The sequence below is a fragment of the Lutra lutra genome, chromosome 5, assembly GCF_902655055.1.
Source record: "Lutra lutra chromosome 5, mLutLut1.2, whole genome shotgun sequence".
Classification (NCBI taxonomy): Eukaryota; Metazoa; Chordata; class Mammalia; order Carnivora; family Mustelidae; genus Lutra; species Lutra lutra.
The window spans coordinates 46,060,699-46,073,977 of NC_062282.1; the positions used below are offsets into that span (position 1 = coordinate 46,060,699).

General features: G+C 39.2%; 1 protein-coding gene across 4 annotated transcripts in view; it reads right to left on the reverse strand.

Moving 5' to 3' along the window:
• FAM114A2 (family with sequence similarity 114 member A2) overlaps positions 1 to 13,279 on the reverse strand; it is a 34,656-nt gene that overhangs the window by 7,709 nt on the left and 13,668 nt on the right. For all 4 annotated transcript variants that reach the window (XM_047729312.1, XM_047729313.1, XM_047729314.1 and 1 more), the window contains 4 exons: positions 10,216 to 10,295; positions 2,720 to 2,842; positions 2,070 to 2,209; positions 81 to 153 (listed from right to left, as the gene is read on the reverse strand). In XM_047729312.1, coding sequence (XP_047585268.1) covers positions 81 to 153; positions 2,070 to 2,209; positions 2,720 to 2,842; positions 10,216 to 10,295 — 416 coding nt within the window. The remainder of the gene's footprint in view (positions 1 to 80; positions 154 to 2,069; positions 2,210 to 2,719; positions 2,843 to 10,215; positions 10,296 to 13,279) is intronic.

The following is a 13,279-nucleotide window of genomic DNA, read 5'->3' on the forward strand; positions in this document are numbered from 1 at the left end:
TGAAAATTTTATATTAATAGAGCTGTTTTTAAAAAGCCCACAGAACAGACATTAGCCCAATAAAAGGCAAGAAATCTTACCCCAGCAGTTGTTAGGCAGGTAGTAAACTCTTTGGACAGAGACGACAACTCTTTACACAACACAACTGTCATCCTAGGAAAGAAGTGAGCAAAGTCAGGAAGGCTCCTCTTTTTGTTTTTCTCTCTCTCTCTTTTTTTTTAAATAAGCATATTTAACAACTATAAGAAAACAAATCACTCCTGGTAGTAAATGTCAAAGAAGAAAGCTTTTTTTAAAGGCAGTAAATATGCCTTCATCAGCTACCTAATGTATCTGGAGACCCACTTGAGCAGGCATTCATGCTACAGGAAGAGGAGTCTCAGTCCTTGGAAAATCATTTTTCTGCAAAATCCTCTGGGAAAGCACTAGATTTTCAAGTTAAGTGAAAGGAAATAATGAACATACATTTTAAGGAGATAAGACAACACTTAAAAGATTTATATTCCATTCACAAATGTAGTTAAAATAAATATGCATGCATTCATTCAAGAAATATTTACTGGAAGTCTTCTATATACCAACTAAGCTTTGGGGATTTATCAGTAAACAAGCAAAGGCCCAGTTTCCATGGATTCTTTTCTTTATCTTTTTTTTTTTTTAAAGATTTTATTTATTTATTTGACAGAGATCACAAGTAGGCAGAGAGGCAGGCAGAGAGAGAGGGAGGAAGCAGACGCCCCGCTGAGCAGAGAGCCTGACTCGAGGCTCAATCCCAGGACCACGAGATCATGACCTGAGCTGAACGCAGAGCCACCCAGGCGCCCCTCCATGGATTCTAACTTATTTGATGATTAATGGGGAGACTATACATATGTGTGTGTGTGTTTATACACAAATACACCTACTGTACACATACATATATATGTGTGTGTACATATAAACACAGGTATAGAGGTGGACAAGTAGAAATAGCTACTTTTCCAAAGAACAGGACACCATGAAGTTGAGTCCCTCATCCTAAGTATGTTGAAGACATACCAGCCCTCTGGTATGGTATGAAGAAACCAGCCCTCTGTTGTGGGATGTCAGAGAACAGTGAAGTATAGGTCTGGAAAACATCAAGGGTCCCTCCCAATCCTAACACACCAAACATTCTCACAAATTTTTTTTTCCAATGAAAATTCTCATTATTTAATTAGATTTATTTATAAAGCAGCAGATGTATTTTTTTCTCTTGTGATTATCTATTTTCTATTATTTTTGAAATTTTTATTCAAAATCAGCAATATGGTGGGAAAGGGGGCTTAGGGACTTAGCCTGGCCTGGGATTAAATCCCTGTCTGCAGAAACTGGGCAGATTATTTCATTTTTCTTGAGTGTGTTTATTTTCTTCAAAGCAGGACTAATCGTTTAACTTTAGAATTACTGTAAAAATTAGAAATGATACATGCTAAGGCCCTTAGCATGGTGCCTAGCACATAATTAGCTCCCAATAATGAATATAACCATTATTAAGAATTGAGGTTCTTAGAACTATTCTCTGTTTTGGGGCACCTGGGTGGGTCGGTCTGTTAAGCCTCTGCCTTTGGCTCAGGTCATGATCCCAGGGTCCTGGGATCATGCCCCATGTCAGGCTCTCTACTAAGCAGGGAGCCTGCTTCTCCCTCTCCCTCTGCCTCACGTTCCGCCTGTTTGTGCACTAGCTCTCTCTCCCTCTGTCAAATAAATAAATAAAATCTTAAAAAAAAAAATTAAAAAAGAACTACTGTTTTTATTTATGTAAAATTTTATTTTTATTAAAACCAATATCTGAGAACTAGTTTTCAGATTATCAACAATAAAAAATAATTAGTAAAACAACCAGTTAATAAAAACATTTATAATGTAGACTTATGGGTCAATGAAAAGAAATAACCCCTTCGGCTACTTAATAACTAAAACCCAAAATGAACAAATCTCTAACCTGAGAATAGCATCTTGTTGAGAGGGAAGTTTCTTAAAACTTTGGAAGGAAGCTGAGAAAACTCTGATCAATTTGCACCCTTTACAGGAATACCCTTTATACTTACTGGGAAAGAGCTCTGCTCCTTTCTATGGCGGTCACTTCCTGCTTCTGGCCATGCAGAACCAGAGCTGCTGTTTTGTGAAACAGTTCAATTGAGCAGGCAGTCAGTTCTGCTAGGCTCCGGATTGCAAATGCATGGATATCCTGAACAGAAAAACAAAACAAGGCATTGGGTTTTGTTTTGTTTTGTTTTGAGCCCAGAGGAAATGCTGTCAGCTTGCTTTTCTCATACTGGAGGATTCGGTATCTTGAAAGCAGCAGAGACCAGTAGCTGCCCTTCAGTAAACCTCCTCTTCTACCAGGGCAGGGATGTCATTTTACAAGCTGGGCTCATAACTACAAAAACAGAAGCTCCCCTGAAGTCAGGTGTGACCACGTGACTAAGATTTGGCCAAAAGATTTAGATAAAAAGGGGCTTATAGCAGCTTCTGGGAACTTTCCTCATGATACATCCAACACACACAAACCTTTAGTCTCTTTTTCTTCACTCCTTCTTTCATTCTACAGTCTGGAACAAGGCTGCTACAATCTTGGATTACAAGGTTGAAATGATGAGTAGTGATGCAACAAAACAGAAGGTGCCTACGTCCCTGATCGTGATACCAACATCTCCACACCATTAAAAAAGAAAAAAAGGTTTAGTTGCTTTGGTACCTCTATTGAATTTTTATTGATTTGGTCAGTTTTTTCTGTTTCCAACTGTTTCTCTCCTTCTTCCTTCTCTTCTAATGGCTTGGCCAGAGATGTGTTGATCCATTCGTAGGCAGTATTTCTTGCCTAAATAAGAAAAAGATTACTGCCCATCAACAATTCAATTCAGCTCACCAAAAGGTGACTATATACATTGTGCACCTACCAGAAATATGTTAGCATCATGTAAGTCAGCACTATTGTTCTCACCCAAACATACATTTATCATACACCTATCTACTTACCTTAGTACTTCTCTTGACAACACCTAACACTATGGTCCACTCATTCCTTCTTGAAATTCTCTAATCCTTTGGCCTTCTTGAAAACTGAGGTATAACTTACATAAAGTGCACAAATCTTCAGAGTACAATTCAAGAAATGTTCCCATGTGTATATGCCTTTGTAACTGCAACCTAGATCAAGATCTGGAACATTCCCATCACCCTAGCATTTAGAAGGTCCCCTCATGTCCCTTCCAAGTCAATACTGCTTAAACCAGGGGCACCTGGGTGACTCAGTGGGTCAAGCCTCTGCCTTCCCCTCAAGTCATGATCTCAGGGGCCTGTGATCGAACCCCATGTTGGCCTCTCTGCTTCGCAGGGAGTCTGCTTCCCCTTCTCTCTGTCTGCCTCTCTGCCTATTTGTGATCTCTCTCTCTGTGTCAGATAAATAACATCTTAAAAAAAAATACTGCTCAAACCAAGTCACTGTTCCCCTTGCCCAAAGGTAATGGTTCTTCTGTCTCACTGTAAATTTATTTCACCTGTCTTTAAAATGCATACAAATGAGATCTTAAATCCTTTCTAATTTGTGTTTGGCTTCTTATACCTAACATACTGTCTGTTAGGCTTATCCATGCTACTGCAAGTGTCAATTGCTGATTCTTACTTCTTGCTGTGTGGTAGTTCATTTTATACATATACCATAATTTGCCAATCTCCTGATGGTGGGCCTTTGAGTTGTTTCCAGTTTTCTTTGACTTTTCTAATACCACCATTTTCTAGTTCTGCCTCCACCCTTACAAGCATTCCTCCTTAGGCTCTTGTATGTACTGATCCTTGTTTTTCGGCCCCTTAAACACAGTACCACCTGGAGTTCTAGCCTAGCCCTCGACTTGTCTCACCCTATTCCTCTTCCCTCAACCCATCCTGATTCTATAATTTTAAGTATTCTCTACCTGCTGCAAACTCCTAAATCCTTATTTCCAGCACTGACCTCTTCTGAAATGACATATTCCAACTGTTTGCTGGACATATATATTAGGATATATTATAGGCTGATCATTCCTCTTCCCTTCAATGGCTTCCCTTCAATGGCTCCCCATCAATCCCCATGATCATAAGAACATGATCTTATGCATGACTAAAGAAGTACCCATGACCTAGACCCTACCTACTTCTCCAGCTTCATCTCTGACCACTTTCCATTTTAAGATCTGATAATAATGACCTGTAATGTGCCCCACTCTTCGTTCATTCTATTCCCTTAGGTTAGAATGCCTTTCCTCACCCTTTTCTTTTCTCTAAATAAAGGCAGCTCTTAGTTTTCTTTCAGTCCTCTAACCAGACATTGTTCTTTCCGGGTAACTTTCAAAAACCTTCCAGGAGACTGGGCACCTAAACAACCCTGTTCTATGTCCACAGTCCCCTGAACACCCCTTCAACTTAGTACTTACCAAAAGACACTGAAATTAAATGTGCGTATCTCCTACATAAACAACATTGCTATAGGATGGTTACAAACTGTCTTAATTCAATTTACACACCCAGTGCCTGCTCACTATGGAGGATACCAACTGTTTTTACCTAGCCAGCATTCATACCTCCTTTCTTTTAGTAGGAGGTTCCAGATTTTTCTCAGCTCATGTGGTTTGGGTAGGGTTGCTTCCACCCTCTGGCTCTAAGGGTTGGCAAATAATTCAGGTTTAGTTACCAAGAATATTAATCCCCCTGTTCATACACCAATTACTTCATGGATGGAAAAGTGACCCCAACCGAGGTCAATGAGCATCAGTTTCAAGACATCTGATAAAATTACTGTTGGAGGTACTTCTGTTGGAGTTACTCAAATGGAAAAAAGTCACCCTGAAGTTACCAGTGGTTATCCTACCGGCATGTGGAAAAGATTCTCTAAGAATAAAGCCAAAACAGAAGAAAGCAGAGTCAAGAGATTGGTGTGGGGATTGGTGTAGAGTTCCTGGGTAGAGAGCCATGCCTGAAGTCAGTCTTGCCCTTTGATTTTCTCGTTTCTTGAGCCAATGAATGCCCCTTTTTTCTTAAGCCAGTCTGACTACAGTTTCTGTCATTTGTAACTGAGTGTGTCCTGGCTTCTAAGAAAAGGTTTATTGTCATTAAATGAAGGCATCCACTTGAGGAACTTTATACAGACAGAATGCATTCAGAGCTGTAATTAGGCAATTAGGATTCCAAAGAAGACTGTAAGAGTCATTCCAGCTGAGAAATGAAAATCACGGGTTTTATTACACATACAGCACTGAGGTTGAGCCTTTAAAAACAGATGGGGCCACACCCAAGGCTAAATCATGAATGACCTAGAGCAGAACCCATGTACCCAGACATTCACTGAAAGGTTCTTTCTCCTATGACACAGGAACTCCCATAAAAACCTCAAGAACAATCTGGCTCTGATCTATAAGTTCAGATCAGAACTTGCATTAACTTGCATTAACCTCTGCATTAACCTCTCAAATTAAAAAAATAATAACTATATAAAAGATTGGAAACAAGAAAACTCAAAGTATGCTGAAAAAACTGTGAAGCAACTAGTAAGACCAGCGCAGATGGGGCCTTTATTAATTAGTTCATCCATTATAAATATTTACTACACGCTGTTCTAGGTGCTGGGAATACAGTGGTGACTAATATAAACCATAGTCCTGTTCTTCTCTACTCTAGTACAGAAAGACAATTAACAAACTAACAAATTAGCAAAGAAAATAAAATGGAAAGATGGAAAGATGGACTGGAAGAGAAGGCAGACTTGGCTTGGATGGTTAGGAGGGTCTCGAGGAGTGAAATTTGAGCCAAAATCTGAAGTTTAAAAGGAGTCAGCCATGCAAATATTTAGACAATGAGAGCTATAAGCAGAGGAAAATCAGGTGGGTGTACTGAAGGAACAGAAGGAAGACCAATATGGGAGGAGCAGGGTAGAAGATGAGGTTGGGAGTGGTGAGATTTTGAGAGAAGAGGAACAGTGAGAGATGAGGCTGGAAAGAATCCTAACAGATGACTAACAATCTAAATAGTATGGGAAATGCTCTGCAATTCCTTTGAAGAGATAAAATGAGAGAAAAACCAGGGATTGATTTATCTCAGATTAAAAGAAGAAAGAAAAATTAAGAAATAAGGCCACACAAAAGAAGAAAACTAGTATCATAAATGCAGTACATTTAAAGGAGATGTTTAAGTAGGCATAGCACATACTCAGAATGACTGCTCTTGAAGTCATTATGAACTACTGTGCCAAATCAAGGTAATTTATTATACCTTTTGAAAATCAGCAATGCTACCCAGGCCTCACACCCAGAATTCAGTCTGGACCTTCCCACTGGAGAGGCCTGGAGACTTAGGAATTAAACGGCACCTTGGAGCTTAGCTTCTACAACCACTTATTTTTTTTATCAGTTGGAAAAAAAAAAAAAATGAGGCTTAGAAAAGAAATGGGATTTGCCCACACCACAAGTATCAGAATAAGAATCAGAACTGTGTTCTCAGACTCCTGCTTCATTGCTTTTCCCCTTTATGACACAGTCTCCCATATAAACCCTTGGGGAAAATCAGGCCCTGATCTTTAACTATTCTACCTCTTATGACTCGACACCCAAAATGTAAACAATGTGAAGACTGCTTCCAGAGAATGACTAGTAGTACCAAACAGCTAAGGGGTTACTTGCTTTTTTAAAATAACTTATTATTATGATCTCCTTGAGTACACAAATTATGTTTTATTAATTACTATTTCCCTAGCACCTAGCAAAATAAAGTTAATTGACATATGTGTATTTATCAAATACTTGAATGTATAATACATGAGGCTAGCTTCTATACATAGGACCATTAATGGTGAGCATTTATAATGAGTCAGGGACTCCATAAGTTTTGTGTGTATTAACTAACACATTAATTCTTCACAAGAACTCTGTATCATCCCTTTCTCATAAAGAGGATAAACAACTTACTCAACACCACAAAGTAAGAAATAGTACATTTGGGATTTTAAGGACCAATAAAGCAAAGATCTAGCCTTGAAGAAATTTAAGATTTAGGATGGAAGGTGGGGCACCCAGGTAGCTCAGTCAGTTAAGCATTCGACTCTTGATTTCGGCTCAGATCATATTCTTTCTATCCCTCAAATAAATAAGTCTTAAAAAAAAAAAAAGATTTAGGATGGAAGGTAAGGCATACACATTTAAAAAAACAAATAAAAACAACTTATGATACTTTTATAAAAATACATATGCATAAGGTTAAGAGAAGAAAGCAAAATGCTAAAGAACATACAAAGCATGTTAACTTTTGTATAAGAAGAAAATATATCTGCTTATCTTTAAAATACATCTACTTATCTAAAAAAAGAAACATAAGAAGGACATGCCAAAAAGCAAGAAAGTTTAATATCTAAAAGGAGAAGGGAAAATGGAATGGATGGGAATTATACAGTTTTGACTTTCGGAAACATGATAATACTCTATATATTCAAAAAGTAAATTAACATGGGGATAGAAAATAAACCATATATTCTTTCCATAGGTTGTTTTTATAGTAGAATGGGCAAAGCAATGAAACTATTTCAGATGCATTACAGAACTGAGGAAATAAGGACATGCGCTAATGTTGGGAGATGGGGTTCTTTCTGTGGAAGAAGAGAGACACAAACGTGTCATGAGGAAAGGCAAGGCAGGAAGAACCCTGCTGGGATGGACTGAAATTGGGAGTTGCCAGGATGAACTCATGATCTCTAACGTATGTAAGTATGTACATGTACAAATACAGGGGTGTGTGTACCTGAGTACATTTCCTAGCTCTGCCCACAAGGCCTAGAAGCAAAGACAGCATAGCAGTGAAGAAGACACACCCACTACTCACATCTTAGCCTGTACTATTAAAAAGAAATTATGGCTCCTTGAAGAAATGGCTGATTCCAGGGATGGCATATGGGAAGGTACAAAGTGAGCCCAGGATATCTTGTTATGACAGAAAATAAGGAAATACTCCAAACAATGATAAGTGCATGTCACACAGGAGTCCGTTTGAAGGACAATCTGAATACCAAACTAACTAAAACAGTAATGAATCACAAACCAAAGGAAAAAACTGAAACCTGTGCGATCATATTAAATAACAGATAATAAATAAAGAAATAGAAGGGAGAGCTCATAACTATAGTAGAATGCCAAAGCCAACTGATAAATGTGGAGCAAATGCTGGGGTTAGAACACATCAATATTTTGCAACCATCACAGTAAACACTGATGCAGCAAGAATCATGCATAGATGCTAAATCTAGGAGGGAAATTATGAGAATCAGGGTATTTGTTGGTCTTAAAATGTCTTCCACAGAAAGTTTACTAGCACCACAGAGGAAAAATTGTAACAATACAGTGAGAAACCAGGCAACACATCACAATAAGGGGAAGATGGACATCATGTGCTGTAGGTGTGATAGCATGGGAAGGATACAGTGTCGCTTATGAAGTGTCTTGCTTGGGAAGACATAACCTGACTTTACTCATGAGAAAACACCAGACAAACCCCAAATGAGGAATACTCTATTTTTATATAGGGGGAAAGGAGTCTGTATTTCTCATCATAAAAGACAAGGAAAGATGAGGAACTACTCCAGATTAAAAGAGAATAAAAGTACTTGACAACTAAACACAATTCATGATTATGTACTAGCTCCAATGTTAGAGGAAAAAATTTGATACAAAGGACATTGTTGGGCCAACAGCCAAAACCAGAATGTGGACAAGTGGACAAGAGGTTAAATAAAAATATGGTATCAGGGATGCCTGGGTGGCTCAGTCCATTAAGCCTCTGTCTACAGTTCAGGTCATGATCTCTGGGTCAAGCTCCCTACTCAGTGGGGAGTCTGCTTCTCCCTTTCCCTCTGGCCCTTCCCCTGCTCACGCTCTTGCTCTCTTACTCTCTCTCTAATAAATCTGTAAAAAAAAAAAATATGGTGTCAATGTTAAGTTTACAGCAGGTGAGAACTACTGTGGTGACATAAGGAAATATCTGTATTCTTAGCGGGTACATATTAAAATATTTATGAGTAAAGGGCTATCACATTTACAATTAATTCCCCCAAACAGTCCCAATAATAACAACATGCATGCGTGCATGTGTACGTGTGTGGTGCTATATGGGGGAGAAAGGGAAGAAGGGGAAAAGGGGGGGAAGGGATAGGAGATGTAATGAGAAAACAAATGCTCAAACACAAATGATTTAATGTATGGAGTTAACTGTTAACAAAGGATGTATCTGCATAAAAGATATTGAATTTTATTTGCTATATTTGTGCAACTTTTCTCTAAATTTGATATTATTTCCAAGTCAAAAAACACGACGATGATACAAGCTAGAAGTGCTGAGGTCAAGTGCTACAGGTGAGACAAGGAAGATGAGCTGCCTGGGGATGACCTGAAAATTTCCTGGGGAATGTAGCATTTTCATTGGGCATGACAGAGTGGGCTAGCAAATCAAGAATCACATTCCTTGCCCTGCGGTATGCAAGCGACTATAATGGTTATACTGGCCAGGCAGTAATGTGTGCCTGCCATTAACTGGTCCAGAGATGTTTCCAGAGATTGGGAGAGGATGGTGAAGAGGCAGCAAGCAGCTCAAGACCCAGTGGATAGTGTCCCATGAGCTGGCACTGGCATATACGCTAGGTGAGTATTGCTCTGAAAACAGACCCTCCCTACTGACTTTGACTAAAGCCCTTCCATGTTCCAAATGTGTGAAGATAGCTCAGACATCACCATCAAAGACCAAGGCCTGGGCCAAGGGACTCTCATTTGCACAAGCTAAAGGGTCACTGTGCTATGGGAAATGATAACCTCCATCCAGTCCATAAGGGCTGGGGCCACATTCCATCATCTTTGAATCACTCAGAGTTCTGAGAAGAGGGAGACCACAATTGAGGCAAGCCCACTGGTCTCACAAAGGCTGCCAACCCTGTGGCCTAATAAGAACTTTCAGATAAGCAGCATTCCAAATGAAAACAGGTGAGGATGGCAGAAGTATGGGGCAGGCAGGGCAGATGTGAGATCTGCATGCTAACCCGTGATAGCAGGAGGCAGGTAGAAGGTATGGAACTCAGAATATACCCCCAGTTTGTTGACACCCTTGCCACGAAGTTAGAATCTTATATTCTTTATCTACTAAATCAATACAAGTTAAAAATAAAATGAAAATTACCAAGTAATAACTTACCCTGGCAAGTTTCTCAGGTTTGGAGGAGACATGCAGCTGGGAAAATAGATCTGTTATCTCTTTGGTAAAGTCTTCGTCCCCTAAAAAAAAACAAACAAACAGGGGCACCTGGGTGGCTCAGTCAGTTTAGCATCTGCCTTGGGTGCGGGTCATGGTTCCAGGGTCCTGGGATCAAGCCCCACATCTGCTCCCTGCTCACTGGGGAGCCTGCTTCTCTCTCTCCCTCTGCCTCTCCCACAGCTTATGTGCACTCGCTCGTGCTCTCTCTCTCGCAAATATATAAATAAAATCTTTAAACAAAAAAACAAAAACAAAACCCAAGTCCCATTTAAGACACTGCAGAAAGACTGATAGGGATGGGGGTGGTGGGCAGTAAGGAAGAAGAAGAGAGGCATGGCAGGAGCAGCAGCACTAATAGTAACAGCAATTTAAATGAGCATGGCACATTAGTGCTTACAGAATCCTTCTATATATGCCAATGAACTCTTTCAAAAGGCTTGCAAAAAAGTATCATTATCCCATTTTAGAGATAAACTAGGGCTGAAGGGGTTATTTCCACAAAATTGCATAGCAAAGATTAGGAGTCAAACCTTGGCCTTCCCACTCCAGTCCAAATCCTGTGCTCTTTATATTATATTCCAGATGTAGGAATGAGAACTGGTGAAGGCAGAGTACTAAGCAGGTACTATGTCCGTTCTTCCAAGAAAGCGGAATTTATGTCAGGATATAAAAAGTGAATATAACTTAGCCAGGAGAAAAAGAAGAGTCTCAGCCAGTGAAAACAAGTAAAAGATACCGAGGTGAAAGAAAGCAAAGCAACAAGTTTAATATGTTTGGAAGTGCCTTAATGTAAGGGAGAGAAGAGAGGTAAGAATGGAGCTAGAACATTAAGTAGGATCCAGGTAAAAGATGGCCTTAAAAACCAATGGTGAGGAATCCAAGCTTTTTATTAAGGGAGTGAGGAGGCACTGAATGATTTTAAAGAGAAACAGGTATGTCCAATTGAAATTTTAGAAAGATCCACTCTGGCTCCTGGGTGGAGATGAACCGAATTGGGAACAAGAAGGGGAGCAGGAAGCCTGAGGATCCAAGCAGGAGATAATGATGGATAAGAAGAAATGAAGAGAAGAGAAGAAGCCTAAGAGATGATGGGAAACATATAATGCTTATATTTGAGAAACATACAGGTAAATAGGTGAGTCAAGATAAAAAAAAAAAAATTTATAAAGCTGTAAAAAAAAAAAGATAAAAAAAAAAACAACAAACCCCACATCCAAACAAATGGCAAAAAATGCTGTTTTCCTTTCTACTCATCTAAATCTTACTTAATTTCCTCAGACCAAAGCTGCTCTTAACTGTACAATGTAGGAGAACTCTTGTATATAGAAATCTTCTAGCACTTATAATCCATACAAGTATTTCTTAATCACCAGTTTATGGTTTACCAGGGTAATTACTTCTTCATACCTGTTTTCTCCCCAAAACCCTTAGGAAAAAAATTCCATCTTTGTTCTTCCCTTTCCATTTGCTATCCCTTTTCCCTTCTCTCATGGTGTTCAAGACAGAATTCAAATGGTTTGGTGATCCTCATTATAAAAGGGCTGGGAAAAGTTGGTCTTCTAAATACTATAGCTGTAACCTATATCACTCCTCTTAGCAACACCTAATCAAATTCTACTGCCTAAAAATCTAAAATCTAACAGGCATTTTGTTTTCCTAGCAAAACTTCTAAATTATTTGGGAGCAAGGGAGTATCTGAATCTATACTGGGATCTATGTACCCCAAGGGGTTCACAAAATAATCCAATAAAGTACTGGGGGGAAACAGAACATTTTATTTGTAGACATTTGTCTTCTCCTTTAAAAACTTCTATTTTAGGGTATACTTTAGAACATAAGTAATATATTATTACAGCAGTGCATATATATAATTTATAAACATCAAATGTACATACATTAAATCTAAGTACTCAAAAAAACTTTTACTGCTAAGGTTGATCAAAAAATGTTTGGAGAACCTGTCATGTACTCCCCACAGACCTAAATATAAAAAGTAGTTGCTGCGTTAAGATAAAAGTGTAAGGATGAGGGATGCCTGGGTGGCTCAGCTGGTTGAATGTCTGTTTCTGGCTCAGGTCATGATCCCAGGGTTCTGGGATCAAGTCCAGCATCGGGCTCCCTGCTCAGCAGGGAGTCTGCTTCTCCCTCTGCCTGCCACTCCCCCTGCTTATGCTTATGTGCACTCTCTCTCTCCCCCTCGTTCTGACAAATCTTTTTTAAAAAGTGAGGGAGGGACACCTGGGTGGCTCAGTGGGTTAAAGCCTCTGCCTTTGGCTCAGGTCATGAGCCCCGCATCGGGCTCTCTGCTTAGCGGGAAGCCTGCTTCTTCCTCTCTCTCTGCCTGCTTCTCTGCCTACTTGTGATCTCTGTCTGTCAAATAAATAAATAAAATCTTTAAAAAAAAAAAAAGTTAAGGGAAAAAAAAGTGTGAGGATGGAAAGGAGGCATGGCTAGTACTTTGGTGGGACTCAGAAGAGGCTGGGGTCTCCATCTTCTATGGTTTCCTCTCCCCTTTGATACCACAGCCTTTTTTTTTTTTTTTTTTTTTTACATTTTCATTGAGATGTAATACCAAGGTCAGTGTTGCATTTTCACCCAAAATCCCTGGGGAAAAACTGTTGGGGAGGGTAGTGTGCAGCACTGTAGTGCTCTCTTTTCAGAGCCCTCTATCTCTGGCAAACAGGTAGGGGAGAAAAATGTCAAAGACACAAAACCTTCTTTTCAGAAACGCCTTAGAGTCCTCAGAATGGTACTTAAAGATCAGGATTTCTGATTACTATGCAAAGCCAGATGTTGACTAAATTGAACAAATACTGTTAATGGTATTATGTACAAATAAATTAAGTTTATAAATAACTGGGGACTGCCACACTTGGGTTTAGTTAGGAACAATGGAACAACTTAAGTAAATAAAAATTAATTTATGGATTTCCTGCTAAGCACAGATCTTTATTTACTTATGCCACCCTGATAATGAAAATAGCAGCCACCATCTGTTAAGTGC